At 50.4% G+C, this 27250-nt stretch overlaps 1 protein-coding gene across 1 annotated transcript in view; it reads right to left on the bottom strand.

Annotated features, from left to right (window-relative positions):
- Positions 1-27250, bottom strand: part of NSD1 (nuclear receptor binding SET domain protein 1) — a 90213-nt gene that overhangs the window by 40514 nt on the left and 22449 nt on the right. Inside the window, exons 3-7 of the mRNA XM_038771496.1 lie at positions 13926-14061; positions 7628-7800; positions 4945-7009; positions 1118-1242; positions 304-586 (exon numbers count right to left, since the gene is read on the bottom strand). Coding sequence (XP_038627424.1) covers positions 304-586; positions 1118-1242; positions 4945-7009; positions 7628-7800; positions 13926-14061 — 2782 coding nt within the window. The remainder of the gene's footprint in view (positions 1-303; positions 587-1117; positions 1243-4944; positions 7010-7627; positions 7801-13925; positions 14062-27250) is intronic.

The following is a 27250-nucleotide window of genomic DNA, read 5'->3' as shown; positions in this document are numbered from 1 at the left end:
AAGTGCTTTACAAACACCCTAACAACCACTAAAAAAAGCATGCATGTCAAAAAAGCCACTCAGTGAGACACGAGAGAACGCCGCTGACCCCAGGGACAACCCGCCCTGGCCGGGACTGACAGTGGGGGAAGAAGGGATGTCCCACATGGACCCTTTTGAGACACCCAAGCATCCCCCTTAGAGAAGACCGCTTCCAAGCCGGAGGACCACCGCCCGGACAAGTCCAGGGCCATTCCGCCGACAGGGACCGCAGGCCCTCGTCCTGAGCCCCGCCACGCCAGTTCTTCTCCGCGCCGTGCCCACCTGTTTTCAGTAAGGGGCCCTCGGGTTCCAGCGAGGGCCAGGGGGGGACGGCGGCCCCGGGCGCCACAGGCACCGACAGGGTCAGCTCGGGCAGCTCGGCGTGCCCACCCCCAACCTCGTTCTGGGCCAAGGGGCCTTCCAGAAATGGTGCTTCGCGTTCCAGGACCGGGGGGTGCTCCGCTGCTTGCTGCTGCCGCCGCTGGACATCAGAGCTGGGTCGGCAATGGGTTGTCGCCGAAGTGCCCTCCTCCACCTTAACTTCCGTCTTTTCGAGGGATTTCAGCTAAGGAGCAAGGACACACCATGCAGGAGACAGATTCCAGAGGGGCAGCCCGGCTGGTCACCTCTCGCCCACATCCTGCCTCTAGCCTGGAATGCCCTCCTCCTCCTCTTCAGATCCGACAGATAACTGACTCCCCACTCCAGGCTCCCGCTTCAAAGCCTTATTGAAGGCTCATCTCCTCCAAGAGGCCCTCCCTGACTAAGCCATGCTTTCCCCTTCTCCCACCCCCTTTACTTTGCCCTTTCTTGCTGCCTTTATTCATCCCCCCCACCCAGCCCCACAGCACTTACGTCCACATCTGCAACTTGTTTCTTTTTATTAATGTCTGTCTCCCCTTCTAGACTATAAGCTCATGGTGGGCCGGGAATATGTCCGTTTACTGTTCTACTGACTTTCTCCCAAGCACTCAGTACAGTTCTCTGCACACAGTAAGTGCTCAATGAATACGACTGACCCGTTGACTGGGGGTGGGGGGTGGCGGGTAACACCAGCGAAGTACACTCAAAACAGGCCCGTTTTCTGTCAACTTACTTTGTGCAAGTGTTCCTGATTCTTCTTCTGTTTCTTCTTGGGGGCAAATATCTGATCGTATTCTTCTGTGTATTCCAAGAGCCACTTGCTGGGTTTCCTGAGACGTTTCTTCTCCGAGAGTGCAACTAAAAAGAGGAGGAACTTGGGAATTTAGGTGACGAACTTCAGCACTCAGTACAGTGTTTGGAACATAGTAAGTGCTTAACAAATACCAATTTTTTTTTTTAAAGGAATGGGATCGGTGCTAAGCTTCTCAACTCCGGAACTCTTGCTCCCCAAAGAAGGTGGAGGGGGGAGAGACAGTGAGAGGGGCGGGTGCGGGGGAGTAGGAGTGTTGATATTTATATGTTTACTATGTGCCATGCCCTAGGATAGATCCAAGCTCGTCAGGCTGGGCACAGTCCGTGTCCCACACGGGGCTCACACTCTTAACCCCCATTTTCCAGATGAGGGAATGAAGTGACTTGCCCAAAGACATGCAGCAGCCAAGTGGTAGAGCCGGGATTAGAACCCGGGGTCCTTCCGAGTCCCAGCCCCAAGCTCTATCACTAAGCCGCACTGCTTCTCAAAGTCACTCGGGTGAGAGCATTCTCCCCCTTTCTTATCATCAACTCTGTAAAAATTCTGGTAGACCAGATGAGTACAAAATACCAAAAACTAAATCAAAACAGAATTCTGAGACCTCCCCCCCTCTCTCACCCCAAAAAGACACTTGAGGTAAAAATGCCAAACGGTCTAATTTCTAGAAAAGTTCCCGTCACCTCTGCAGAGGGCCTGAATCTGGCTAGCAGGACCTTGGAAAAAACATTCTTTAAAAGAAGAAAAGAAAAAAAAATTCAAGAGGCTTGCTAACTCACAATCTACCAGAAATGCTGAACTTGCTGATATAGCCTCTACGTGTGGCCTAAGATGATACAACACAGGTCCGGGAGTCAGAAGGACCTGGGTCCTAATCCTGACTCCACCACTTGTCTGCTGTGTGACCTTGGCCAAGTCACTTCTCTGTGCTTCAGTTCCCTCCCCTGTAAAATGGGGATTAAGACTGCGAGCCCCATGAGGGATGCCTACGGTGTCCAGCCTGGTTAGCTGGCATCTACCTCAGTGCTCAGACCACAGCCTGGCACATAGTAAGCGCTTAAATACCATTACAAAAAAAGGTCCTAAAAAAAACTCATTACCTGAGGAAAAAGCCTCAGCATAACATGTCTACTTACACAACTGTACTTTTCCCTCACATTTAGTCCACTGCTCCTTACCCAATAAGTGCTCAAAAAAAAAACCAAACCAGTGACACCAATTCTGTAGCAGTGATTAGCACTCAGCAAATAGCTATCAATCGATCACACGGACTATCTCCCACCTGATTAGCTTGGAACTGGGAACGTGTCTGCTGATTCTTTCACACTGTCCTCTCTAAATGCTTAGTACAGTGCTCTGCACACAGTAAGCACTCAACAAATACCCCCGACTGGTCTACCCCAGCGCTCAGTACAGTGCCCATACCATAAAACAAAAATAAAGGTAACCAATAATCCGGTAGCAGAACTGCAGGGTCTGGACTGAGAAAACATGGTAGGGAGATAAGATCTCCCACATCTGTTCCTCTTTCCCATATTGTCTGTCAGGAAGAACGGATTCCCTGGGGTGGGAATGTGGGTGATGGGGTGGGGGAGCACAAGCACCACCAGAGGGCGCTCTTCCAACCCCGGAAACTTAAATCCAGTAGAGATCCCGGACAACAGGGTATCTGTTAAGCGCTTACTATGTGCCGGACACTGTTCTAAGCGCTGGGGTAGACACAAGCTAATCGGGCTGGACCCGGCCCCTGTCCCGCATGGGGCTCTCAGTCTTCATCCCCATTTTCTCTTCCTCCCTTCAAGGCCCTACTGAGAGCTCACCTCCTCCAGGAGGCCTTCCCACACTGAGCCCCTTCCTTCCTCTCCCCCTCGTCCCCCTCTCCATCCCCCTCATCTTACCTCCTTCCCTTCCCCACAGCACCTGTATATATGTATATATGTTTGTACATATTGATTATTCTATTTATTTATTTTACTTGTGCATATCTATTCTATTTATTTTATTTTGTTAGTATGTTTGGTTTTGTTCTCTGTCTCCCCCTTTTAGACTGTAAGCCCACTGTTGGGTAGGGGCTGTCTCTATATGTTGCCAATTTGTACTTCCCAAGTGCTTAGTACAGTGCTCTGCACACAGTAAGCGCTCAATAAATACGATTGATGATGATGATTTTCCAGGTGAGGAAACCAAGGCACGGAGAGGTGAAGCGACTTGCCCAAGGTCACAAAGCAGAGAAGTGGCAGAGCCAGAATGCGAACCCGAGTCCTTCTGACTTCCGGGCCCAGGCTGTATCTGCTGGACCACGCTGGTTTTTTTATCCAATACAGAATGTGTACCGCTAATCAATGGTATTTACTGAGCACTTACCATGTGCAGAGCACTGGAATAAGCACTTGGGAGGACACGCAAATTCGTGAAGCGTTCCATATTTTTTCTGCCCATCCGCCAAGCTAGCTCTCTTCCTCCCTTCAAGGCCCTACTGAGAGCTCACCTCCTCCAGGAGGCCTTCCCAGACTGAGCCCCTTCCTTCCTCTCCCCCCACCCCCCTCTCCATCCCATCTTACCTCCTTCCCTTCCCCACAGCACCTGTATATATGTATATATGCTTGTACATATTTATTACTCTATTTATTTATTTTACTTGTAAATATTCTATTTATTTTATTTTGTTAGTATGTTTGGTTTTGTTCTCTGTCTTCCCCTTTTAGACTGTGAGCCCAATGTTGGGCAGGGACTGTCTCTATAGGTTGCCAACTTGTACTTCCCAAGCGCTTAGTACAGTGCTCTGCACACAGTAAGCGCTCAATAAATACGATTGATTGATTGGGAGAGGACAAGAGAACAGCGTTGGGAGACACGCTCCCTGCCCACAAGTTGACACTATATGGATTTCTGCCTCACGCACGGGACCAAGGGATAATAACTGGATCGGCCGATCAGTCAGTCGTATTTCTTGAGCGCTTACTGCGTGCAGGGCACTGTGCTAAGCGCTTGGGAGAGTACACTATACCTGTATAACAGAGTTGTTGGACACCTTCCCTGCCCACAATGAGCTTCCAGTCCAGAGGAGTAGCTCACGGTCTAGGGGATGAAACTAAGAAAAGGTGACCTCTAGCCAAGATTGGAGGGGAAAATGCTCTGGTCTGAGAGGTCTCAGCCTTCCCGGAGTCAATGGCGGCTTCATCTCCAGGAAGCACTTTCGAGTAGGTGCAGGAAAAAAAAAAAAAGAATATACTGGAATAATTTAAGAAACTGGCAGCCAGTTGGGCCAGGAGCTCCCTCCTCAAATCTGACAATGACTCTCCCCCACTTCAAAGCCTTTTCAAAGACCCGTCTCCTCCAAGAGGCCTTCCCTGACCAAGCCCTTTTCCTCTTCTCCCGCTCCTTTCTGCGTCACCCTGACTTGCTCCCTTTATTCATCCCCGTTCCCAGCCCTGCAGCACTGATGGCCATATCTGTCATTTATTTATTTCTGTTAGTGCCTGTCTCCCTGTTAGCTCGCTTGTTAAGAACTATGTGCCAAGCCCCGGGCTTGGCGCTGGGGTAGATATAAGAATGCGGAGAACCCCGTCCCGCATGGGGCTCCCTGTCTTATCCCCATTAGACGGGTGAGGAAAATGAGGCCCAGAGAGGTGAGGTGACTTGCCCAAGGCACCCCACGGAGGAGCCAGAGACAGAGCCAGGATGAGGACCGAAAGGGTGTCCCGGCCCCAGCTCCGCCGCCTGAACCTCAAGTCGCCAGGCCCTCTCACCTTGCCCCGACGGCTCAGCCTGGGGGGTCGGGGTGGAGAGCAGCAAGCTTCCGTGCTTCCCTTCGTCGCCGCGGCCACCGTTCAGCTTCTTGCCTCCATCCGTCCGGGGCCCGGGCTCGCCACCCGCCGCCCGGGCCTCCTCCTCCTCCTCTTCCTCCTCCGGCGCCCCCGATGGGGTGAGCGGTCCCCGGAGGAAGTCACAGGGGAGCAGGCCCCCGAAGAGGCCGCCGAGGGGCTCTCCGGGCCCGGGCCGCTTGCCCACCTCGGCCCCGCCCTGGTTGAAACGCTGCCAGCGCTTCTTGGGGGCCACGGGGTTGGCGTCGGCCGAGCCGTCGCTCAGGGAGCTCTCGCTGGTCATCTCCAAGTCCAGCTCCGGGCCCTCCCCGTTCTCCGGGGAGGCGCGGCGGTACTCTGCCTCCCGCTCGGCCCCCGGCCGCTTCCCCCCGGCCTCGGGCCTGTGGCCGGGGAAGGACCCGCGGTCGGCCGGGGCCGGGGGCACCCTCTTATCGGGGCCTGCCGGCCCCCTGCCAGCACCCCGGGCGTCCGGTCCCGCCCCAGGGTCCAAGCCGGGCCCCCGCCCCGCCTTGGCCCGCCTGTCCGGCTTGCCCTCTGATGCCTTGCAGGGCAGCTTCGACCGGGCGCAGGGGCGCCTGGCCACACAGTTGGCCCCGGCTCGGCCCGCCCCGCCGGGCTCCCTCCTGCCGGCCGGGGCCTCGCCCGCCGGACCCGGGCCACCGCGGCCCTCCCCGTTACGGTCCGGCTTGAAGGTGGGGGCCTCGGCCAGGCCGGGCCCGCGGAATGAGCGGGCGGTCTGAGCGGCCAGCAGCTGCTGCTCCTTGGTCTTGCTGTCGTGCATGTCCTTAAGCATCATCAGCAAGGTGCTGAACTTGTAGTCCGGCTCCAGGGGTGGGCGGCCCTGGCCGGGGGCCGAGGCGAACAGCAGGGGCTTGGGGGCTTTCGGGTGGGGTCCCGGGGCGGTGGGGTCCTGGCCCCCGGACCGGTAGGACAGCTCCTTCAGCTCCGAGAGCACGTGCTTCACCACGGCCGTCTCGATCTCCGAAGAGTCGCGCGCCTTCTCGTGCCCGGGGCTGAGCGGCTTGGGGCCGTCGCCCGGGCCCGGGAGGGTGCTCGGCGAGCCCCTCCCGCCACGGTCCTCGTCCGGGGGCCGCGCCCCCGCTGGTTTGCATTTCGGGGTCCGGGCCTTGAGCTGCTTGGAGGGCTTGGCCCGCGGGCGGGCCGGGGAGTCCTCGTCTGAGGCGTCGGGGGGCTTCTTGCGTGCCCGGATGCGGGCGTTCTTGGAGGGGGGCCCGGGCCACCTCGGGGCGTCCCCTCTCTTGCCGGGCCTCCGTGGGGGCGGGCCGCCATCGCCGTCCTCGTCCGACCCGCCAGGGTCCGGGCCGCTGCTCTCGTCCTCGGAGGCCGTCCGGGAGCTGGCCGAGTCGTCCCCGGCGCGGCGGCCCCGCGGAGCCCCCCGGGAGTTCTCCGGCGGGGGCCCGCCCATGCCCAGCCCCGCCGGGGCCCCGCCGCTCGGACCCCTGGGCTCACCCTTCGGGGCGGTTTTCCCGAAGGAAGAGAACAGGTAGGTCTGGACGGCGGGGCCGCCGGCCAAGGTCAGGCTGCTGGCGATGCGGCACAGCTCCCGGGAGGCCTGCTTCTCCGCCCCGGCCCCGGGCCCAGCTCCAAAGCTCAGGCCGCCTCCGTCCCGCTGCTCCTCTGTCCGGCCCTCCTCTCGGCGGGCCCCACCCGGCGGCAGACGGCTCTTTTTCGGACCGGCTCTCTTGCGGCTCTCGGGGCCCTTCCCGGGGCGGGGCCTCCTGGGGGGCTTGACCCGGTCACCCACGGCGGACGGGGGGCCGAGGGTCAGGGTCTGCAGGCAGCCGTTCAGCACGCGCTCCGGCTCCGACTCCGGCCGGGGCCCTTCGGGGCGGGCCTTGGGGGGCAGGTCCTCACCGTCCGCCTTGGCCCCGGGGTCGGGCCCGCCCTGTCCGTCGTGCGTGGCCTTGGGCAGGCCCTGTTCGGCCAGCTGGACGCTGGCTTCCCATTTCATCAAGGTCTTCTTCGGGACCTTTGAGGATGGAGCAGGTAGGAGGAGGGAGACAGAGACAGAGAGAGGTGTCCGTTAAATACCGGGCGGAATGGAAGGAGACGGCTTACCGGGGGGACACCGGACCCCAACTCCTTCAAAGGCACATTCGAGCGCAAGAGCGCCCTGGCCCCTTCTTTTTTTTTTTTTTTTTTTTTTACTTTGGTATTAAGTGCTTACTACATGCCAGCCACTGTACCAAGCGCTGGAGTAGATACAAGCTAATCAGTCTGGACACAGTCCCCGTCCCACTTGGAGCTCACGGTCTTAATCCCCATTGGACAGATGAGGAAACCAAGTCCCCAAGTCACACGGCGAACAGGTAGCAGAGACGGAATCAGAACCCAGGTCCTTCTGACTCCCGGGCCTGTGCTCTAGGCACTAGGCCACGGTGCTTCTTGGACGCAAAGGGGAGTTTGGAGTGTCTTCCCCTCCCCTCCCAGCTCTTTCAATTCCTGGGGAGCCTGGGGCAAGGAGAACACTGTATTAAGGGCTTGGGAGAGCCCTATAGGACGGTAAACAGATCCATTCCCCAGCCGATTTCCGATCCCCCAATGGAGAAGGGATCGGCTCCAGCCGGAGGAGGCCGAGGAGGTTTACCTTGTGCCTGTAGCCTTTCTCCTTCTGCTTGCCTCTCCTCCGGAGGACGGGCAGCTCTTCGAACTGATGCCGGCCTTCGAAGAACACGATGGCTTTTCCGGCCACCCACGCCCGCTCGGACGTTTCGCCCAAGGCCTCCACGTAGTACTGGCGATAAGGTCTCCGGGTGGAAGCTAGGAAGGAGGGACACAGAAACGGGTCACGGGATCGCGGCACTTGGGACCCCCACGGAGCCGTTATCTCCTTCGCTTTGCTCCGGGGCGGGGGACCACCGAGAAAGGCTGAAAAATGAGGAGCCCTCGGGGAGGGCCGGACTGTCCAATCAATCGATGGTATTGACTGGGCACTAACTGTGCGCAGAGCTCTGTGCTAAACGCTTGGGAGAACTTGATCAGACTGTGAGCCCCATGTGGGACAGGGACTGATTAACACAGACCTACCCCAGTGCTTAGAACAGTGCCTGGCACATAGTAAGGACTTAACAAGTACCATAAACACCACCACAAGCAGCCTGGCATAATGGACAGGGCACAGGCTTGGGAGTCAGTAGGGCCTGGGTTCTAATCCCGGCACCCCCACTTGTCTGCTGGGTGATCTTGCACAATTTGCTTCACTTCTCTGGGCCTCAGTTCCCTCATCTGTAAAATGGGGATTAAGACTGGCAGCCCCGTGTGGGAAATGGACTGTGTCCATCCTGATTACTTTGTAACTACCCCAGTGCTTAGAACAGTGCCTGGCACACACAGTAAGTGCTTAACATCACAAACAACACCATCAACACATCCCAATAGAGTCGGTAGACAAGTCCCCTGCTCACAGGGAAGCTTACAGCCGACTTACTTAAATATGAATAAATAAGTAATTTACAACATACTTTAAAGAGAGCACTCTGGGGTAAGGGCGAATAACAGATGCCCAGATTCATTCATTCATTCATTCAATCGTATTTATTGAGCGCTTACTGTGTGCACAGCACTGTACTAAGCGCTTGGGAAGTACAAGTCGGAAACATATAGAGACGGTCCCTACCCAACAGCGGGCTCACAGACTAGAAGGGGGAGACAAAGAACAAAACAAAACATTATGTCAGATCCAAGTGCAAAGTTGACGCAGAAGGGGGAGCGAGCTGGGGAAAAGGGGGCTTAATCGGGAAGGGCCTCTTGGAGGAGATAATAAAAATAATAATAATTATGGTACTTGTTAAGCACTTCTTATATAACAAGCCACTCTTCTAAGCGTTAATCAGGTTGGACGCAGTAACTGCCCCTTATGGGGCTCACACTCTTAATCCCCATTTTACAGACGAGGCAACTGAGGCCCAGAGAAGTTAAGTGCCTTGCCCCAAGTCACACAGCAGACACGTAGAGGAGCCGGGTTTCGAACCCAAGTCCTCCCGACTCCCAGGCTCTGTGCCCTATCCACTGTCCACTTTGGGCAGGTCACTTAACTTCTCTGGGCCTCAGTTCCCTCATCTGTAAAACGGGGATGAAGACTGTGAGCCCCGTGGGACAACGTGATCATCTTGTAACCTCCCTAGTGCTTAGAACAGTGCTTGGCACTTAGTAAGCGCTTAATAAATGCCATTATTATTATTATTATTATTATTATTATTATTATTGTTATCATTATTATTACCCCAGAGAGGGGTAGGCAGGAGTACACATGGGCTGAAGGAAACCAACGGCTTCCATTAGCCCGCTCTGATGGACTGGGACCAAAAGGGCAAGGGGAAACTGGTCCAACTGGCTGAAACGTCGATCTCTAAACAGGAAACTCATGGGGGCCCTTCTTCCTTTTGACCCAAGATCAAACGGGCCTATTCTTGAACGTCGGAAAATCTGAGGAACGGAGCCTTAGAAGAGCCTGGAAAATACCAACACCAATTCGGCCACTCTGTTTTGCTTTTTTAAGGGTATTTGTTAATCAGCGGCATTTACTAAATGCTTCCTGTGGGCAGAGCACTGCAGTAAGCGTCTGGGAAATTAGCCTGTATCTACACCGGTGCTTAAAGTGGCGCTCGAAGCTTAGTAAGCGCTTATCAAGAGAATCAGAGAAGCAGCGTGGCTCAATGGAAAGAGTCAGAGGTCATGGGTTCAAATCCCGGCTCCTCCAACTGTCAGCTGTGGGACTGTGGGCAAGTCACTTAACTTCTCTGGGCCTCAGTTCCCTCATCTGTAAAATGGGGGTGAAGACTGTGAGCCCCACGTGGGACAATCTGATCACCTTGTATCCTCCCCCAGTGCTTAGAACAGTGCTTTGCACATAGTAAGCACTTAACAAATGCCATTTATTATTATCAATATTATTATTATCAAACCCCGTAAAGATTATTACAATACGACAGTGTTGAGAAGTGCTCGCTAGGTGCCAAGCATGGCTCTAAGAGCTGGGGTAGATACAGAGAAGCAGCGTGGCTTAGTGGAAAGAGCCCGGGCTTGGGAGTCGGAGGTTGGGGGTTCTAATTCCGGCTCTGCCTCTTGTCAGCTGTGCGTGACTTTGGGCAAGTCATTTAACTTCTCTGTGCCTCAGTGACCTCATCTGTAAAGTGGAGATTAAGACTGTGAGCCCCATGTGGGACAACCTCATCACCTTAGTGCAGTGCTCTGCACACAGAAAGCGCTCAATAAGACTGAATGAGTCTGAATGAGTGAATAAAATGGAGCCTCAATTCCTGTTCTCCCTTCTACTTATTCATTCATTCAGTCAATGGTATTTATTGAGCACTTTTACCATGTGCAGAGCACTGTACTAAGCACTTAATCTGCAAGTCCCACAAGGGAAAGGGACTGTGTCCTTCCTGATGATTCTGTATCTATCCACCTAGCGAGCACTTAAAAGACCACAATGATCATTCAAGGACAAATACGCCGGAATCATTCTATTGCTACTGACTTGGCCCAAATCCCAACTGGGACTGGAGTGGATTCATGGGTTTTTTTCCCATTTCCCGGGCCACCGAGTCTTGAAGCCAGGGAGAACGATTTCAATCTTTCCGGCCTCTTCCGAAACGATCACATAGTCCGTCTTTCGCATCTTCCTGAGAGAGAGATGGGAGAATTGCTCCCAAAGAGTCTCCGTTCGACTCCCGCGTGCAGCCGCGATGTCCTCGGTGATGAGTCGGAAGCGAACTGTCACCATGGCAATTGGAACAGGAGCCAAGCCGACGGGATGCTTTTACATCCCTTCGCCTAGATGCCATTTTCCACTGAGGTGGAGCGTTACGGAGCCTTACTAATGCCTCGCAGTGGGGTAACTCAGAACAACCAACGCGTTGTGGGCAGGGAACGTGTCTGCTAATTCTCCTGGATTAAACTCTCCCAAGTGCTTAGTGCAGTGCTCTGCACGTAATAAGTGCTCAATAAATGACGAGAGGCAGCGGTGGCCTAGTGGATAGAGCATGGGCTTGGGAGTCAGGGTTACAATCCCAGCTCTGCCCCTTGCGTGCTGGGTGACCTTGGACAAGTCACTTAACTTCTCGGTGCCTCCGTTACCTCATCTGTAAAATGGAGATTGAGACAGTGAGCCCCATGTGGGACATGGACTGTGCCCAACCTGATTCCCTTGGGTCTACCCCAGTGCTTACAACAGCCTCTGGCACATAAGTGCTTAACAAATACCATATTAAAAAATAATAATAATAAAAACCACTTGTTAAAACCTCCTAAATAGAGCAGAGACAGGAGCTTCTAAAATACACTGGTGACATTTGCTACTGTAGCTCGCTGTGAGCGGGGGAACGTGTCTACCAACTCTTACATCGTGCCTTCCCAAGCGCTTAGTACAGTGCTCTGCACACAGTAAGCGCTCAATACATACGATTGATTAGCCCTCTTTTCCCCTACTCCCTCTCCCTTCTGCATCGCCCTTGCTCTTGGATACGTCCTCTTTTTAACACTTGATATTCACCCACCCTCAGCCCCACAGCACTGACGTCTCTAGACCGTAAGTACGTTGTGGGCAGGGGTTGTCTCTCTTTATTGTCGTATTGTACTTTCCAAGCGCTTAGTACAGTGCCCTGCACACGGTAAGCACTCAATAAATACGACTGAATGAATGAATGTCCATATCTCTAATTTAATGTAAACTCCTTAATAACCATCACCATCCTGATAATTGGGGTCTTTGTTAAGCGCTAACTGTGTGCCAAGCACTGTACTAATAATCAGGTCCCCCATGGGGCTCACAGTCTAATTAAGAGGGAGAACAGCTACTTAATCTCCACCTTGTAGTGAGGGAGCTGAGACACAGGGATGAGAAGTGACATGACCACGGTCACACAGCAGGTAGGTGGAGGAACTGGGATTAGAACCCAGGTCCTTCGACTCCCCAGTCCAATGCTCTTTCCACTAGGCTTCACGGCCTCTCCCCATGGGGCAGGGAAAACATCTACTGACTTTGTTATACTGTGCTCTTCCAAGCGCTTAGTCCAGTGCTCTGCACACAGTTAGCACTCAACCTCCACTGACTAACTTTGGTTTTTTGTTCTTGTTTTTTTCCAAGGTAAACGACTGCTTGGGCAATTAGACCCCCGACAATTCTCTCAATTTTATGAGGGTTTTTGTAATGCCCCATTTTGCCAATAAAGCACCCACAAAGCACATTCCATCGCTATATCTGCCCTCAGGGTTTCTAGACCGATTTCGGTGTCCAAATGGGAGATTATAAAAGTGTCTCAATGCAAAAGGTAGACAGGGCTCTGATACAAAAACACCTCCTCTGTAACCACAGAGAAACTGTCAAAGGATCACGGATGACGAGAAGAATTCAAGTTTACTGTCATAAACCCAGGCCTCCTGAAAACAGGTGCACTGATCTTTCTGTCTACTTTCTGGCCATTTTCCACCAAACTCATTAAGCGCTCTATAAACACCACTGATTGACTGATGGATTACAAGTTCACGATCCAAACAGCTTACAGGAAACTCTGAGGACCATCAAAATGCTTTACGGCGAAAAATATTTTTTTTTCCTTTTGCGAAGAGGAAAAATTCAGAAAAAAAAAATGGGGAGTTCCTGCGTTCCTCAGTTTTCACGGCGTATTCAAAATTATCCCTGGAGTTCTGACATAGTGTACAGAGCTAATATTACCAGTTCTGGGTTGGGGAGGAAAAAAAAAAGATTGCTTTTAACTACTTCATAATCAAAAATTTCCCAGACATTAAGGGACAGATGATTAAATTATGAAAAGTCATTCGGTATTCTGACTTCCTCTGGTGTATAAGTGAAATTCAAAGACAGAGATTCAGAGCAAGGTGGTTTTTCCATCGTCCGATCATCTGAGCATAATCATGGCCTTGTGCTCCATTGCTACTTTTCCTACCTGTAATTTTCCCCTACCTGTTATTTCCTTTACTGCCTGTTAGACTGACTGTAAGCTCCCAAAAGACAGGGGTTGAATCTGTTATTACGCTTGTAATAATGATAACTGTGGCAATTGTTAAATGTTTACTATGTGCCAGGCACTGAACTAAGCACTGAGGGAAAATACCACTTCGCCGTCCACTTCAGGCTCACAGTCTTAATCCCCATTTTCCAGATGAGGGAACTGAGGCCCAAAGAAGTGAAGTGACTTGCCCAAGGTCACACAGCGGATGACTGGCAGAGCCGGGATTAGAACCTGGATCCTCCTGAGGCCCGGTTCTACCCACTAGGCCGTGAAACTCTAGCACCAGAAACACCGCCACAAAGCAGTCATTGGCCAAAAAACCACTGGTCGACCAGTGGCATTTACTGGCTGCTCACTGTGTGCACAGCGCTGAGCTAAACGCTGGGGAGAGTACGATCCAACAGAATTGGCGGGCCACATACGCAGAGTTGTCAACCTGACCCGAAAGACCCTGAGACTCAAAAGAGTCCGTTACGATCGGCGCGCTGGAGGACAGTGCGGGATGGACACCTGTTGTGACCAAGGAATGTGTCTGTTTATTGTTGTACTGTCCTCTCCCAAGCGCTCAGTACAGTGCCCTGCACACAGTAAGTGTTCAATAAATGCGACTGAACGAAGCCCAAATCGACCTACTGAGGTGGGTGGTTTCGCTGGGGTGCTGGCACCCAAGGAAACAAGATTCCAGATGCCCATTTGGTGGCTTAAAAGAGCCAAGACAAGCCGCAGAGAAAGGGAAGGGGGAAACGGATAGAAATACGGAAAACCAGAACTTGGTTGAGGAAACGCTGCAGGGGAGGAGACTGGGGGACATGGTTTCATCCTGAAAACCTGGAAATGTCTGCCAGCCCGTGGAAGGGTGTGAGTTGCCCGTCTCGGGCTCCTATCACGTCGCGATCCACCTCGGGGTGTTACCTTTCATTTTGGAGTGAGTGCTGAGGATGGGGTCGCAACAGATTCTGCTGGGCCACCACGTCCGCCGGTTGAATTTTGCCCAGACGATATCTCCGACTTCATATTTCGGTGGAATGGGCTTTTTCTTCGACCGACACTTTGGACGGATGAAAGAACGGGGTGGGGGAGAGAAAAAAAAAAAAAAAAACCATCAGTAAAGCACAGAGCCCTCTGATGATATGCATCCGGTTTCTTATAAAACCACGCTCGGCAAATCAAACTTACGTGCAGAAACAAAAACCAAAGAGGCCCAGCTGCTAATATGCCCTGCCGGAGCCTCCAAAACACCGCAAAGGATATCCCCGTGGCTCCTTCGTCACGGTGATGGTTTCGTGACCAACGTTAACTGAACGACGGGTTCTTCCCCCCACCGTCTTCAATGACCATCTCTAGACTGTAAGCTCTTTAAGGGAAGGGAATGTACAGTTTACTGTTCTATTGGACTCGTCCAAGAGCTTAGTACTGAGCTTTGCACACAGTAAGCACTCAATCACCTTGTCCCCTCCTATCTCACCTCGCCACTCTCCTATTACAACCCAGCCCGCACGCTTCACTCTAACACCAACCCTCTAGCTGTCCCTCCATCTCGTCTACCTCGCTGCCAACCCCTTGCCCATTTCCTGCCTCTGGCCTGGAATGCCCTCCCTCCTCAAATCCGACAGACAGTGACTCTCCCCCGCTTCAAAGCCTTATTGAAGGCCCACCTCCTCCAAGAGGCCTTCCCTGACTGAGCCCTCCTTTCCTCTTCTCCCGCTCCCTTTCTTCATCCTCCCTCCCAGCCCCACACAACTTACGTCCATATCTGTCACTCATTTATTTATACCGGTGTCCACCTCCCCGTCTAGACTGTGAGCTCACTGTGAGCAGGGAAAGTGTCCATTTATTGTTCTCCTGTACTCTCCCAAACGCTTAGTACAATGCTCTGCACACAGTAAGCGCTCAATAAATGCAACTGGAATGAATGACGAATCAAACAATCAATAAATGTGACTGAACGACCGGGGCTCAATCCCAGCAGCAGGAACGGGTGGGGCGCCTTGGCCATTTTGTCGGACAGTAGTTGCGGAACAATGAAGCCTGTCGTCGGGCTCGGGGAGAGATTTCTTGGCAGGTGCAAAGTGAGACTGAATCAGCTTCTTTTTTTTTCCCCTGTGGTATTTGTTAAGCGTTTACTCTGTGCCAGGCACTGTTCATTCATTTGGTCATATTTATTGAGCGCTTACTGTGTACAAAGCACTGTAGTGAGCACTTGGAAGAGGACGATACAATAATAAACAGACACATTCCCTGCCCACAGCAAGCTTACACTGCTATAAGTGATGGGGTAGATACTTAATCCCCATTTTACAGATGGGGCAACAGAGGCCCAGAGAAATGACGTGACCTCCCCGATTGTAGGAAGAAATCGGAAACGGGCAATGGGATGCTTCGACCCGCGTTGTGTGGGGGGAGACCCGGCTAAGACCCGCTATCGCTTCTGTTTCGGCATCGCCTCCCCCAGGCCAGACACTCAGCGGCTAGAGGCAGGGTGGCCTAGTGGGAAGAGTATGGGGTCTTGGGGCCCGGGAGGCCCAGATTCCAGTTGCACAACTTCTGGACCTCAGTTTCCTCATCTGGAAAATGGGGGTAAGAAACCCCCATTTAAAAGGCCTGAGTCTCTTAAATGGGAAAAATCGGGTCCGATCTCGAGCCCTCTTCCAAGCGACAGCCATTATATCCGGCATCCCTCTCGCTGCCCTGGCTCAAGGTCCCAGGAGCCCAAGTCGGGGCTCCCTGTAGAGGGGGCTTATCGGGCCTTCACCGCTGCCCAACTTCACCCAGGACTCGCCCCGAACTGTGTCTTTGGACTTTAAGACCTGCGACTCACCTGTTCTGTCAATTATTCTGTATCTCAAAAGGTTTTTACAGCTAAGGCTTGGGATATTTGCCTTTCCTGGGCAGAGAGAAAGCGAGAGGGGAAGCGGGCGGGGGGGGAAAAAAAGCAGCCTGCCATTCCAGAGTTCTTATTTACTTAAAGTGCCTTAGCTGTTCTCTCGTCTTGAAAAGTACAGAACCCAATTTTCTAAGGTTCTCAGTGCACCCTTACTTTTCCTGGAGAGGAGGGCAGCCTATCGATCAAAGACTAGGGGGATTGCGCTCCAGAACCGGATTTTCAGATGGGCAATGGATCGTTCTGGTGACAGGGGCCTTAGATGATGCATAAATGAATCGCTCGACACCCCTTTAGAAAAACTCTCCTTATCTTGGCAACTTGAGAGGAGGCCTTGGGCGTTGAGCATGTAATAATAACAACTGTGGTATTTGTTAAACACTGTGTGTCAAGCACTGGTTCTAAGCACTAGGGAAGAGACAGGATAATCAGGATGGACACAGGCCCTGTCCCAAGTACCAATTGCCCAGCACCTATCTTTGCAACTTGAGAGGAGGCCCAGAGAACTCGGAACTAGGGAATAATAATAGTTGTGGCATTTGTTAAGTGTTTACTATGTGCCAAGCACTGTTCTAAGTACTAGAGAAGAGACAGGATAATCAGGCTGGATATAGTCCCTGTCCCATTAGAAAAACTCTCTTTGTCTTTGCAACTTGAGAAGAGGCCTAGGAAGTTGAGCATGTAATAATAATAGTTGTGGTATTTAAGTGCTAACTAGGTGCCAAGCACTGTTCTACATGCTAGGGAAGAGATAAAACAATGAGGCTGGACATAGTCCCTGCCTCACATGGGGCTCACAGTCGAAGTAGGAGGGGGGTAGCATTTAATCCCTATTTTACAGACGAGGTAACTGAGGCCCAGAGAAGCGAAGCACCTTTCCCGAGGTCCCCCGACAGGTGGTGGAGCCGGGATTAGAACCCAGGTCCTCTGACTCCCAGCCCGGGTTCTTTCCACCGGGCCACACTGCAAGGTGGGTTTTACCATCATGGCTACTTTTCAGCCGACTACGTGACCAAAGCGTGACTGGGCCGTCCTTCGGACCGACAGGGGAGGGGAGAGGAGGGAAGGCTAACATTAGCCTCTGTGGAGGCACTGACCCTCTCCTGACCGGAGAGATTTCTGAGAAGCCATTCTGGATTATTGGCTCTCTCGTGGGTTATCCTAGAGGTTGGCACAAAAGTCTTTAATAATAATAATAATGATGATGGAATTTATTAAGCGCTTACTATGTGCAAAGCACTGTTCTAAGCGCTGGGGAGGTTACAAGATGATCAGATTGTCCCACAGGGGGCTCACAGCCTTCATCCCCATTTTACAGATGAGGTAACTGAGGTCCAGAGAAGTGAAGTGACTTGCCCAAAGTCACTCAGCTGACAAGTGGCGGAGCCTGAATTTGAACCTACGACCGCTGATTCCAAAGCCCGTGACCGTTCCACTGAGCCACGCTGCTTCTCTTTCTTGTTCCTCTGAAGATCCAGCTAGACTGGAAGCTCCTTGAGGACAGGGTTCATGTCTCTATCCTCTACTGGACTCTCCCAAGCATTTAGTACAGTTCATTCATTCATTCAATTGTATTTACTGAACGCTTACTGTGTGCAGAGCACTGTACTAAACGCTTAGGAAGTACAATTCAGCAACACATAGTACTATCAGCAACAAGCAGACTGAAACTCCTTAAGGGCAGGGATTGTGTCCACTAATTCTGTTGGACTCCCCCAAGCGCTTAGTACAGCGCTCTGCACAAGGCAGACCGGAAGCTCTTTAATGGAAGGGATCGTTTCACTATTTTAATTTCCCAAGTGCTTAGTACAGTGCTCTACACAAAGGAGGGTGGATGCTCTTTGAGGGCAGGGATCATGTTTACTACCTCTGTTGGACACCCTGAAGCATTCAGCTGAGTGCTCTGCTTACAGTAAGCACTCAACAAACACTACTGATTGTCTCCCCTACTAAACTGTAAGCCCCTTGAGTACAGGGAGTCTACTAACTCCATTAAACTTGCCCAAGCCAATCATATTTTTTGAGCGCTTACTGTGTGCAGGGCACTGTACTAAGCGCTTGGGAGAGTACGATATAACAACACAGTCAAGCGCTTAGTACCATGCTCCGCCCAGAGCAAGCACTCAATAAATTCTACTGATTGGATACAAGCAGTCACTCTAGCTATTCCTAGTATTATTATTATTGTTGTTGTTGTTCAGAACACCAGTTATTCGCTGAGGACCCAGCGATGATGAACACCAAAATGCTCTCAAAACCTAATTTAGGTCTGGGTTCTCACCGAACATTTATTTCCCCCCGAAACACCAACTGGCCCTCCATTTTCAACAGATAATTGAAGCTTTCTAAACCACTGTAGTAGCAAAGAGGATCCTCCTTGTCAGGAGACAAAAGGGAAGTTGCTAATAGAACCCAGAAGAGGGATCCTAGTGAAGAGGAAAAAGGTCTCCTCTGAACTTTCAACTCTATACCTTCGCTAACTATATATTATAATAATGACAACAAGGGCACTTGTTAAGCGTTTACTACGCGCCAGGCACAGAGCTTGTATCCAACGCAGTACTTAGTACAGTGACTGGAACACAGTAATCGCTTCACAAATACCGCAATTCTTCTTCTTCTCCGGAATCAGCCTTCTGCAGAGAGGTGGCAACTCGAATCCTGGGAGCGGATGAGCCCCCAATCTATCAATCAATTGTATTTATTGAGTGCTTACTGTGTGCAGAGCACTGGACAGAGCCCTGGGGAGACAAAAACACAACAGAGCTGGCGGACCCATTCCCTGCCCACAACGATTTAGGGTCTAGTGGGGGCGAGAGACAGGAATATGAATCAATAAATTACGGATGTGGACCTAAGTGCTGTGGGGCTGAGGGAGGGGGAATAAAAGGGAGCCAATCAGTGCAGTGCAGAAGGGAGCGGGAGAAGAGGAAATGAGGGTTTAGTCTGGCAACGGGGGCCTTGTTTGTGCCTGGGAGCTAATCAAGTGTCACGCTTCCATCTGCGCTGCTTCTGGTCACTTTGAATTCTGTGGGCTGGACGTTGAGAAGGAGCCCTTTGCGTGCCTGAGGGGAAAAGGGTCAGTAAAAAAAAAAAAAAAAAGGATGCCCTTAAAAATACCAACTTTCCACTGTCCTGGCTTCGTGGGTCAAAGGAAGTGTGGCCAAGGCATGACAGTTCTGGACCCCTGCCCTAACTGATTTCCCTCCACAGTTTTAACTCCTTCTCATACTATCCAGCCCCTCTGGCATTCTAAGCAAAACACACACACACACAGAGTTAGATTTCCTTTTCAACTTTCAATCGCCACCCGACTGAAGTTTGGATGAACACCCTGGATGTGTCTTAGGAATTTGGCTGTGTTCAAAAGTGTCTGGAAACTGCCAACAGCGGCTCTTTTTGAATAGGCTTTCGAGAAAGCCAGGCGGTGAGGAGCTAGCCAGAGAGGTCTGTGGGTTTGGCCGGGGTTCGACTTCCACCAGCACCATCCCGGGGTCTTCCCCCGGACCCCAGGGACCGACTCTCCAGCCAAGTTCACCCTGAGAACCCTCGTAAAACCAGACTCTCATAAGATGAGACAAGGGAGAGGCACAGGATGGAACGCGACCCTGTTAACAATTTTGATTCTCACCATAGCAATCACGTCCGCATCTTTTTTTTGTAATGGGATTTGTTAAGCGCTTACTATGTGTCGGGTGCTGTACTAACGTTGGGGCAGGTAATAACAGTAATAATAGCGATGGTATTTGCTAAGCACTTATGTTAAGCGCTGCCCTAGCTAATCAAGTTGGACACAGTCCATCCTACATGGAGCTCACAGTCCTCATCCCCATTTTACAGAAAAGGAACTGAGGCACAGAGAAATAATGGCATACGAGAAGCAGCATGGCTTGGTGGACAGAGAACCCGCTTGGGTTCTAATCCCAGCTCTGCCACCTGTCTGCTGTGGGACCTTGGACAGGTCACTTCACTTCTCTGGGCCTCAGTTACCTCATCTGTAAAATGGGGATTGAGACTGGGAGCCCCATGTGGGACAGGGACTTTGTCCCACTTAATCGGCTTGTACCCACCCCAGGGCTTAGTACAGTGCCTGGCACGTAGCGAGCACTTAAACACCACAATTATTATTATGAAGTGACTTGCCCAAGATAGGGCAGCAGACAAGTGGCAGAGCGGGATTAGAACTCAGGTCCTTCTGACTCCCAGTCCTGGGCTCCAGCTACTAGGCAACACTGCTTTTCTATCCTTACACAGAATAGTCGAGTATGTCATTATTTTCTATTTCCACGTCTGTCTCCCCCTTTAGACTGTCCACTCCTTGTGGGCCTGGATTGCGTTGGCTAACGAACTCTAATGCAGTGTACTTTCCCAAAACCTTGGTCCAGTGCTCTGCACAGAGTACGCGCTCAATGAATGCCACTGACTGATTCGACCAGTTTGGGTACGATGCTTGAAAAGGCCAAAGGCCGCTGCTTATGCTTACGGGAGTAAATTCATTGTGGGCAGGGAATGTGTCTGTTTTTTGATAAACTGCACTCTCCAAAGCACTCAGTACAGTGCTCTGCACACAGTAAGCGCTCAATAAATACGCATGAATGGAGACAACACAAAAGTTTCAGGAGTACACCAAAGGGGTGTCTTCAAGGCACGCTGCTTCCCTTCCTTTTTTGTTTTGTTTTGTTGCTTTGGTGTGGTATTTCCTAAGCTCTTACCAAGGGCCAGGCACTGTACTAAGCACTGGGATAAACAGGCTAATCAGGCTGGACATAGTCCCTGTCCCACATGGGGCTCACCAGTCTTCATCCCCATTTTCCAGATGAGGGAACTGCTCTGTCCATACCAAGCTTTATGGTCTGAAACAAGTACAGAAGGAGCCTCTTCCTTCCTCCCCACAGTAAGGTAAGTACCAATAATATTGACAGAGTCTATACAATGAGTAGCGACTTAAGGGGGCAGGGAGTGACAGCCCTGCCCTCAGGGAACTCCACTCAGATGGAGTTGACCATAGAAGAAGGAGCAGGGCCTACTGGGAAGAGTCTGGGCCTTGGAGTCCGAGGGTCTGGGTTCTAATCCCAATCTGTCAGCTGCTTGCTCTGTGACCCTGGGCCAGTCACTTTGCTTCTCTGGTCCTCAGTTTCCTCAACTGCAAAATGGGGATTCAATCCCTGTTCTCCCTCCTACTTAGACTGTGAGCCCATGTGTCTCATCTAATTGGCCTGTACCTACCTTAGGGCTTAGAATGGTATTGACACAGAGTAAGTGCTTAAATACCATAAAACAAAAAAATCTGATTGTGAATGCTGGAGAACTAGGGGACAGGGCAGTGGGGAGCTAACGTGGCCTAGAAGACAGAGCACAGACCTGGAAGTAAGAAGGACCTGAATTCTAATCAGAGAAGCAGTGGGGCTCAGTGGAAAGAGCACGGGCTTGGGAGTCGGAGGTCATGGGTTCGAATCCCAGCTCCGCCAATTGTCAGCTATGTGACGTTGGGCAAGTCACTTCACTTCTCTGTGCCTCAGTTACCTCATCTGTAAAATGGGGATTAAGACTGTTCACCCCACAAGGGACAACCTGATCACCTTATATCCTCCCCTGAGCTTAGAACAGTGCTTTGCATATAGTAAGCGCTTAACAAATGCCATCATTATTATTATTATTAATCCTAGCTCTGCCCCTTGTCTGCCCGGTGACCTTGGCCACGTCATTTCACTTGGACTCAGTTCCCTCATCTGGAAAATGGGGACTAAGCCTGTGAGTCCCATGTGGGACATGGACTGTGTTCAACCTGATGAACTTGTGCCTAACCCAGGGCTGAGAAAAGTGTCTGGCACATAGTAAGTGTTTAACAAATACCACTAAAAAAAAAATCAAAGACAAGAGTCTGAGGCCCTGGGGGAAGGGAGGAGAAAACTAAACCAAGAACTGGGTTCCCCTGGTTGGTTTTACATAATTATCTTGACTTGTTGTTGATTTTTGTGTGTTTACTCCCCATTTAGATTTTGATGGGAAAGGGAATGCAACCTAATCTGTTTACCTTGTAATTACCCCAGTCCTTACCACCTAGCTTCAGCATATAGTAAACCCTCAATAAACAGTCAGGAAATGAAAGTCTGCCACAATTGCTCCTCTATTGCCAACCTTCTCATCCTACCTATTTCCCTTCCGAACTCTCTCGCCCACATCCTGCCACTGGCCTGGAATGCCCTCCTTCCTCATATCTGTCAGACAATGACTCTCCCCCCACTTCAAAGTCATATTAAAGGCAGACCTCCTCCAAAAGGCCTTCCCTGACTAAGCCCTCCTTTTCTCTCCTCCCACTCCCTTCTGCGCCACCGCCCTGACTTGCTCCCTTTATTCATTTCCCCCTCCCAGCCCCACTGCACTTACGTCCAGATCTGTAATTTTATTTATCTCTATTACTGCCTGTCTCCCCCTCTAGACTGGAAGCTCCTTACGGGCAGGGAATGTGTCTGTTTATTGTTCTCTTGTATTCTGCCAAGCGCCTAGTATAGTACTCTGCACACAGTGAGTGCTAAATAAACACAATTGACTGACTGTTGGGTAGGGACTGTCTCTATATGTTGCCAACTTGTACTTCCCAAGCGCTTAGTACAGTGCTCTGCACACAGTAAGCACTCAATAAATACGATTGATGATGATGATGACTGACTTGTCAAACCCTGCGTTCCAGGGTTTGTTGTTGGGTGGGTTTGTCTGTTGGGTGACCTTCGGCAAGTTACTTCTCTGGACCTCCTTTACCTCATCTGTAAAATGTGGATTAAGACTGTGAGCCCAATATGGGACAGGGACTATGTCTAACCTAATTTGCCTGGCACGTAGCAAGCGTTTAACAAATACCACCATTATTATTATTTTGTGAGCCCTGACTGTGTGCAGGGCACTGTACTAAGTGCTTGGGAGGGTATAATACAACAGAGTTGGAAGACAGTTCCCTGGCCACAATGAGCTTACAGTCTAGAGGGGGAGACAGACAAGAATATAAACCATTTTACAGTTATATAATTGATAGATATGTACGGAAGCGCTGTGGGGCTGAGGGTGGGGAAAATATCAAGTGCCCAAAGGCCACGGATCCAATTGCAGAGATGAAGTACTCACTCCTTATCTTTCTCTCAGCTCCACAGCCTTACATCCATATCTGTAAATTATTCATTCATATTAATGTCCATCTCCCTCTCTAGATTGTAAGCTCCTCATGGGCTGGGAATGTGTCCACCAACTCTGATATACTGGACTCTCCAAATAATAATAATAATAATAACGGTATTTGTTAAGCGCTTACTATGTGCCAAGCACTGTTCTAAGCACTGGGGGAGATACAAGGTAATCAGGTTGTCCCACATGGGGCTCACAATCATAATCCCCATTTTACAGATGAGGTAACTGAGGCACTGACAAGTTAAGTGACTTGTCCAAAGTCACACAGCTGACAAGCGGCGGAGCCGGGATTAGAACACACTACCTCCAACCCCCAGGCCCGGGCTCTTTCCACTAAGCCACGCTGCTTCCCACTAACAAAAAAACTTTGTTATTCGTTAAGCACTGACTATATGGTAAGCACTGTACTATGCGCTGCGGTGGATACAAGCAAATGCTTAAAATAGTGCTCTGCATCCAGTAAGTGCTCAATAAATACGACGGATCGATTTATTGATGCAGAAGGGAGAGTGAGCTGGGGAAAAGAGGGCTTAATCTCCCTGTATACTGCAGGCTTCTTGTAGGCCTGGATCGCCTCCGCCACACTGAAAATTCCCAAGCGCTTAGTACAGTGCACAAGATGAGCACTCGATCCACCCCACTAATGGATTGATCCAGATCAGCTCGTGTTGTCAAGCCTCCTTGCCCCGACTGCCTCAAAACGCCCGAAACCTCCGGGGAAAGATTTGACTAATTAAGTCTTACGGCGAAACTGAGCGAGCCCAGGAACTCACTGTTCTATTGTCCTCGCCCAAGAGCTCAGTACAGTGCTCTGCACACAGTAGGCGCTCAATAAATGCCATCGATTGATTGGTTGATTGATAACCTGGTAGTTCAGCTCAGATTGGGCCCGGTCAGCTCCCACGGTTAACAGTCCAAGGAGCGTCACCTTCCCATTCTGAAACCACACCACAACCTCTAACCTTTCAAGGGAGGGAAAACCACGAGCCACGGTATTCCTCTGCTTCAAATTCAGAAATGGTGGCGGCTCGTTTCCGTGGAAGAAAACCCTCACCCGTTTCTGCCAAGTTCCGCCAAGTTTCCTCAAAACATTTCCACTTTCCGTCCCTAATGAACTGACTGCTTATCAAAAAGGAGCTGCGTATGTCTCCTTCGAATTAGCAATCATTTCCCCGGAAAAGAGAAGTCGACTTGAACGCCGGGGCTTGGGGGTTCCGATTATGACTAGACGTTTCTGAGCGAACGCTAGGGAAATCAACGTGAGCCACGTGGGTGGGTTTCCCCTTTCTTCTGAACGTGTTCGTTGGAAACGCACTGAACTCCGATTTGGTTTAGAATACACATTTGTGAGGAAAAAGTTTGAAATGTTAGCCAAAAGAACGCTTCCTCTCCCCCACAACTCTACCTTTCAATTCAACGCCACTAAATAAATTAATTAATTCTACACACATTTGTCACGCATCTCTCAGGAGAGAGTGAATGCGCTGAATTCCCCAAGCAAATCAAAGTGTTTTACCCGTCTACTTACTTTTGCCAAATCTACTTCTCTAAATCCCCACTGTTTCAAATATATATTTACTTTCTCTTCCTGTACAAGCTGTTTTTAAAACTGTCTTGAGACTCACCCCAGCCTCACAATATTTTTGTTAATGGTATCCATTAAATGTGTTTAACTGTTGTAAGCACCGGGGTGGACAGAAGCTAATCAGGTTGGATACAGTCCCTGTCTCACATGGGGCTCACAGTCTAAGTAGGAGGGAGCCCGGGCACTGAATCCCCATTTTATGGTTGAGGAAACCGAGGCACGGAGCCGTGACTTGCCCAAGGTCACACAGCCGATCAACCGATCAATCGTATTTACTGAGCGCTTAGGGCTGAACACTGCCCTAAGCGCTTGGGAGGAACAAATTAGCAGATATGTTCCCTGCCCATAACGAGCTTATAGTCTAGAGGGGGAGACAGACATTAATATGAACAATTTATAATACAAAACTTAAAGATGGGTACATAAATGCTGTGGGATGGGGCGAATCTCAAATATCAGCAGGCAAGCGGTGGAGTCGGGATTAGAACCCAGATCCTCAGAGTCCCAGGCCAGTGCTTTTCCCACTAGGCCAAGCTACTAATTACGTTCTACTATTTCCCTTAACCCTAATCGACTTAAATGCCTTCTCCCACTGTAAACCGAGAGCTCCTTGTGGGCAGGGATCACCTCAACCAACTCTGTTGGATTCTCCTTCGCCAAGCGCTTAGACCAGTGCTCTGCACACAGTGAGCGCTCCATAAATGCCACTCATTGAGCACTACTCGCTAAAAGCTTTACCTCCTAAGAAGCAGGGGGTAAGGTACACCCCCATATTTTGCCTACACATCGCCTTCAACAATATCCCTACCAGCAGGGAGAAGAGCTCAAAGATTTGAATTCCATGCAAAACGTAGAAGGGCGCTGATTTCAAATAAAGCCTACGAAGATGTTTATCCTTTGATTGTTACTAAACCAACGAGAAGAAGGGGGTGAACGCCCAAATTCCCATATCAAATGGGGGCTGAGACCCGAGTTTCAATTTCACCGCGTTTGGGAAGACAAACAAAAAAAAAAAAAAAAAAAAAAAGGAGGAAAAATTTCACATCATTCTACTGTTACACTATACATACCAAACCAGAATACATGGCATACTTTGGCAGTAAAGAATGCAGTCTGGAGGAAAAAAGGACCACCAGGTATTTGGCCACATGAAGACTGGTTTAGGCCTCTGAAATTCTCCCTTACTTTCACAAGTACAGTAATTAATTAACCTGCAATGCGCTTGGTGATCTCCAAGTGGGACAGGGACTGTGGTCCCACTTGATAAACTTGTATCTATCCCAGGGTTTAGAACAGTGCTTGACAAAGAGTAAACACTCAGTAAATACCATCGTAATTATTACAGCGCATTCAACTAAGCCCCTGCCAAGTTAAAGAGTATAGCTTTCGTGAGCACTGTCATAATTTAGGCTCTAGACTATAAGCTCGCAGTGGGCAGGGAATGAGTCTGGTTATTGTCGCACTGTCCTCTCCCAAGAGCTTAGTACAGTGCTCTGAACACAGTGAGCTCTCAATATCACAATGAATGGATTAATTTAGCTACCTTTTGTTCCTGTGATTGAAATGTTCATTAATGCAGTCAGCATTCTCGCTATACAAGAACAGATTTACCGAGGGTAAAATATGATGGTATTCTTTAATTTTTTTTTTTTTAATGACAAGAAAACAAGGCCTGGGCCATGGAAAAGCAAATTTTGGTCCACTGAAAAGGAGGGTAAAAAATGAAATTGCTAAGATTGGATATGTTTAGAGTCATCTTTATGTTTGATGACTAAGCACCTAGTTCAGTGTACTACAAACAGTAAGCGCTCAATAAACATCATTGATTGAAGACGAGGGGTGACAAAAGTAGGAAGAAAACCCAAAAGCCTTGAGACATGTCGACTTAAGGTACAGCTCTCTGGAGAACAGCAGTCACAAGAAGATGTTGGCTATTTAGGCACAAGGTGAAGATTTGAAAATGATGATGTATACAAAATCTGATTCCAACAGAAGGGTCCTTGGAAGTTAACCAATTTTTTTTTTTTTTGCGGGACAAAGGGCACAAAATAAACAATACTGAAGTCGTCACAAAAGCAAGCCCAAGAAATGAATCAACAGGGGAAATTTGGAGTGAACCCACATGCAGTTCCAGCCTAAAGAAAGTGTGTGTGGGGAAGGGGAGAGTGGGGGAGCGTTTGTTTTGAAACACTCCCCACTGGAAACCACAAGGCACTGACAGGGGTCTGTTTCAAATGAACCTTTGCAAAATGGAAGTAATTAGCATGCAAATAAATATATAAATCCACTCTTGCCACCCCGAGGGAGGGCTGAAAGTTACCTCCTTCTGCTCTTAGTTATTCAAGATTTTCCTCTTTCAAAATGTTAGGTATTTTGGTCATCTATGGAGAGTCAGAGAAACTCCAGTTTGAGTTTGGAGAAAAGCATTCGGTCAATGGTATTTAGTGAGAGTTCACTGAATGCACTGGAGCAGCAGCATGGCCTAGTGGTTACAGCCCGGGCATGGGAGTCAGAAGGTCGGGGGTTCTAATCCTGGCTCTGCCACTTGCCTGCTGTGTGACCTTGGGCAAGTCACTTCACTTCTCTGTGCCT

Source organism: Tachyglossus aculeatus, chromosome X2 (assembly GCF_015852505.1).
Source record: "Tachyglossus aculeatus isolate mTacAcu1 chromosome X2, mTacAcu1.pri, whole genome shotgun sequence".
NCBI classification, from domain to species: domain Eukaryota; kingdom Metazoa; phylum Chordata; class Mammalia; order Monotremata; family Tachyglossidae; genus Tachyglossus; species Tachyglossus aculeatus.
The sequence above is the reverse complement of the archived record's forward strand: the minus strand, read 5'-3'. Positions and strand labels throughout refer to the sequence as shown.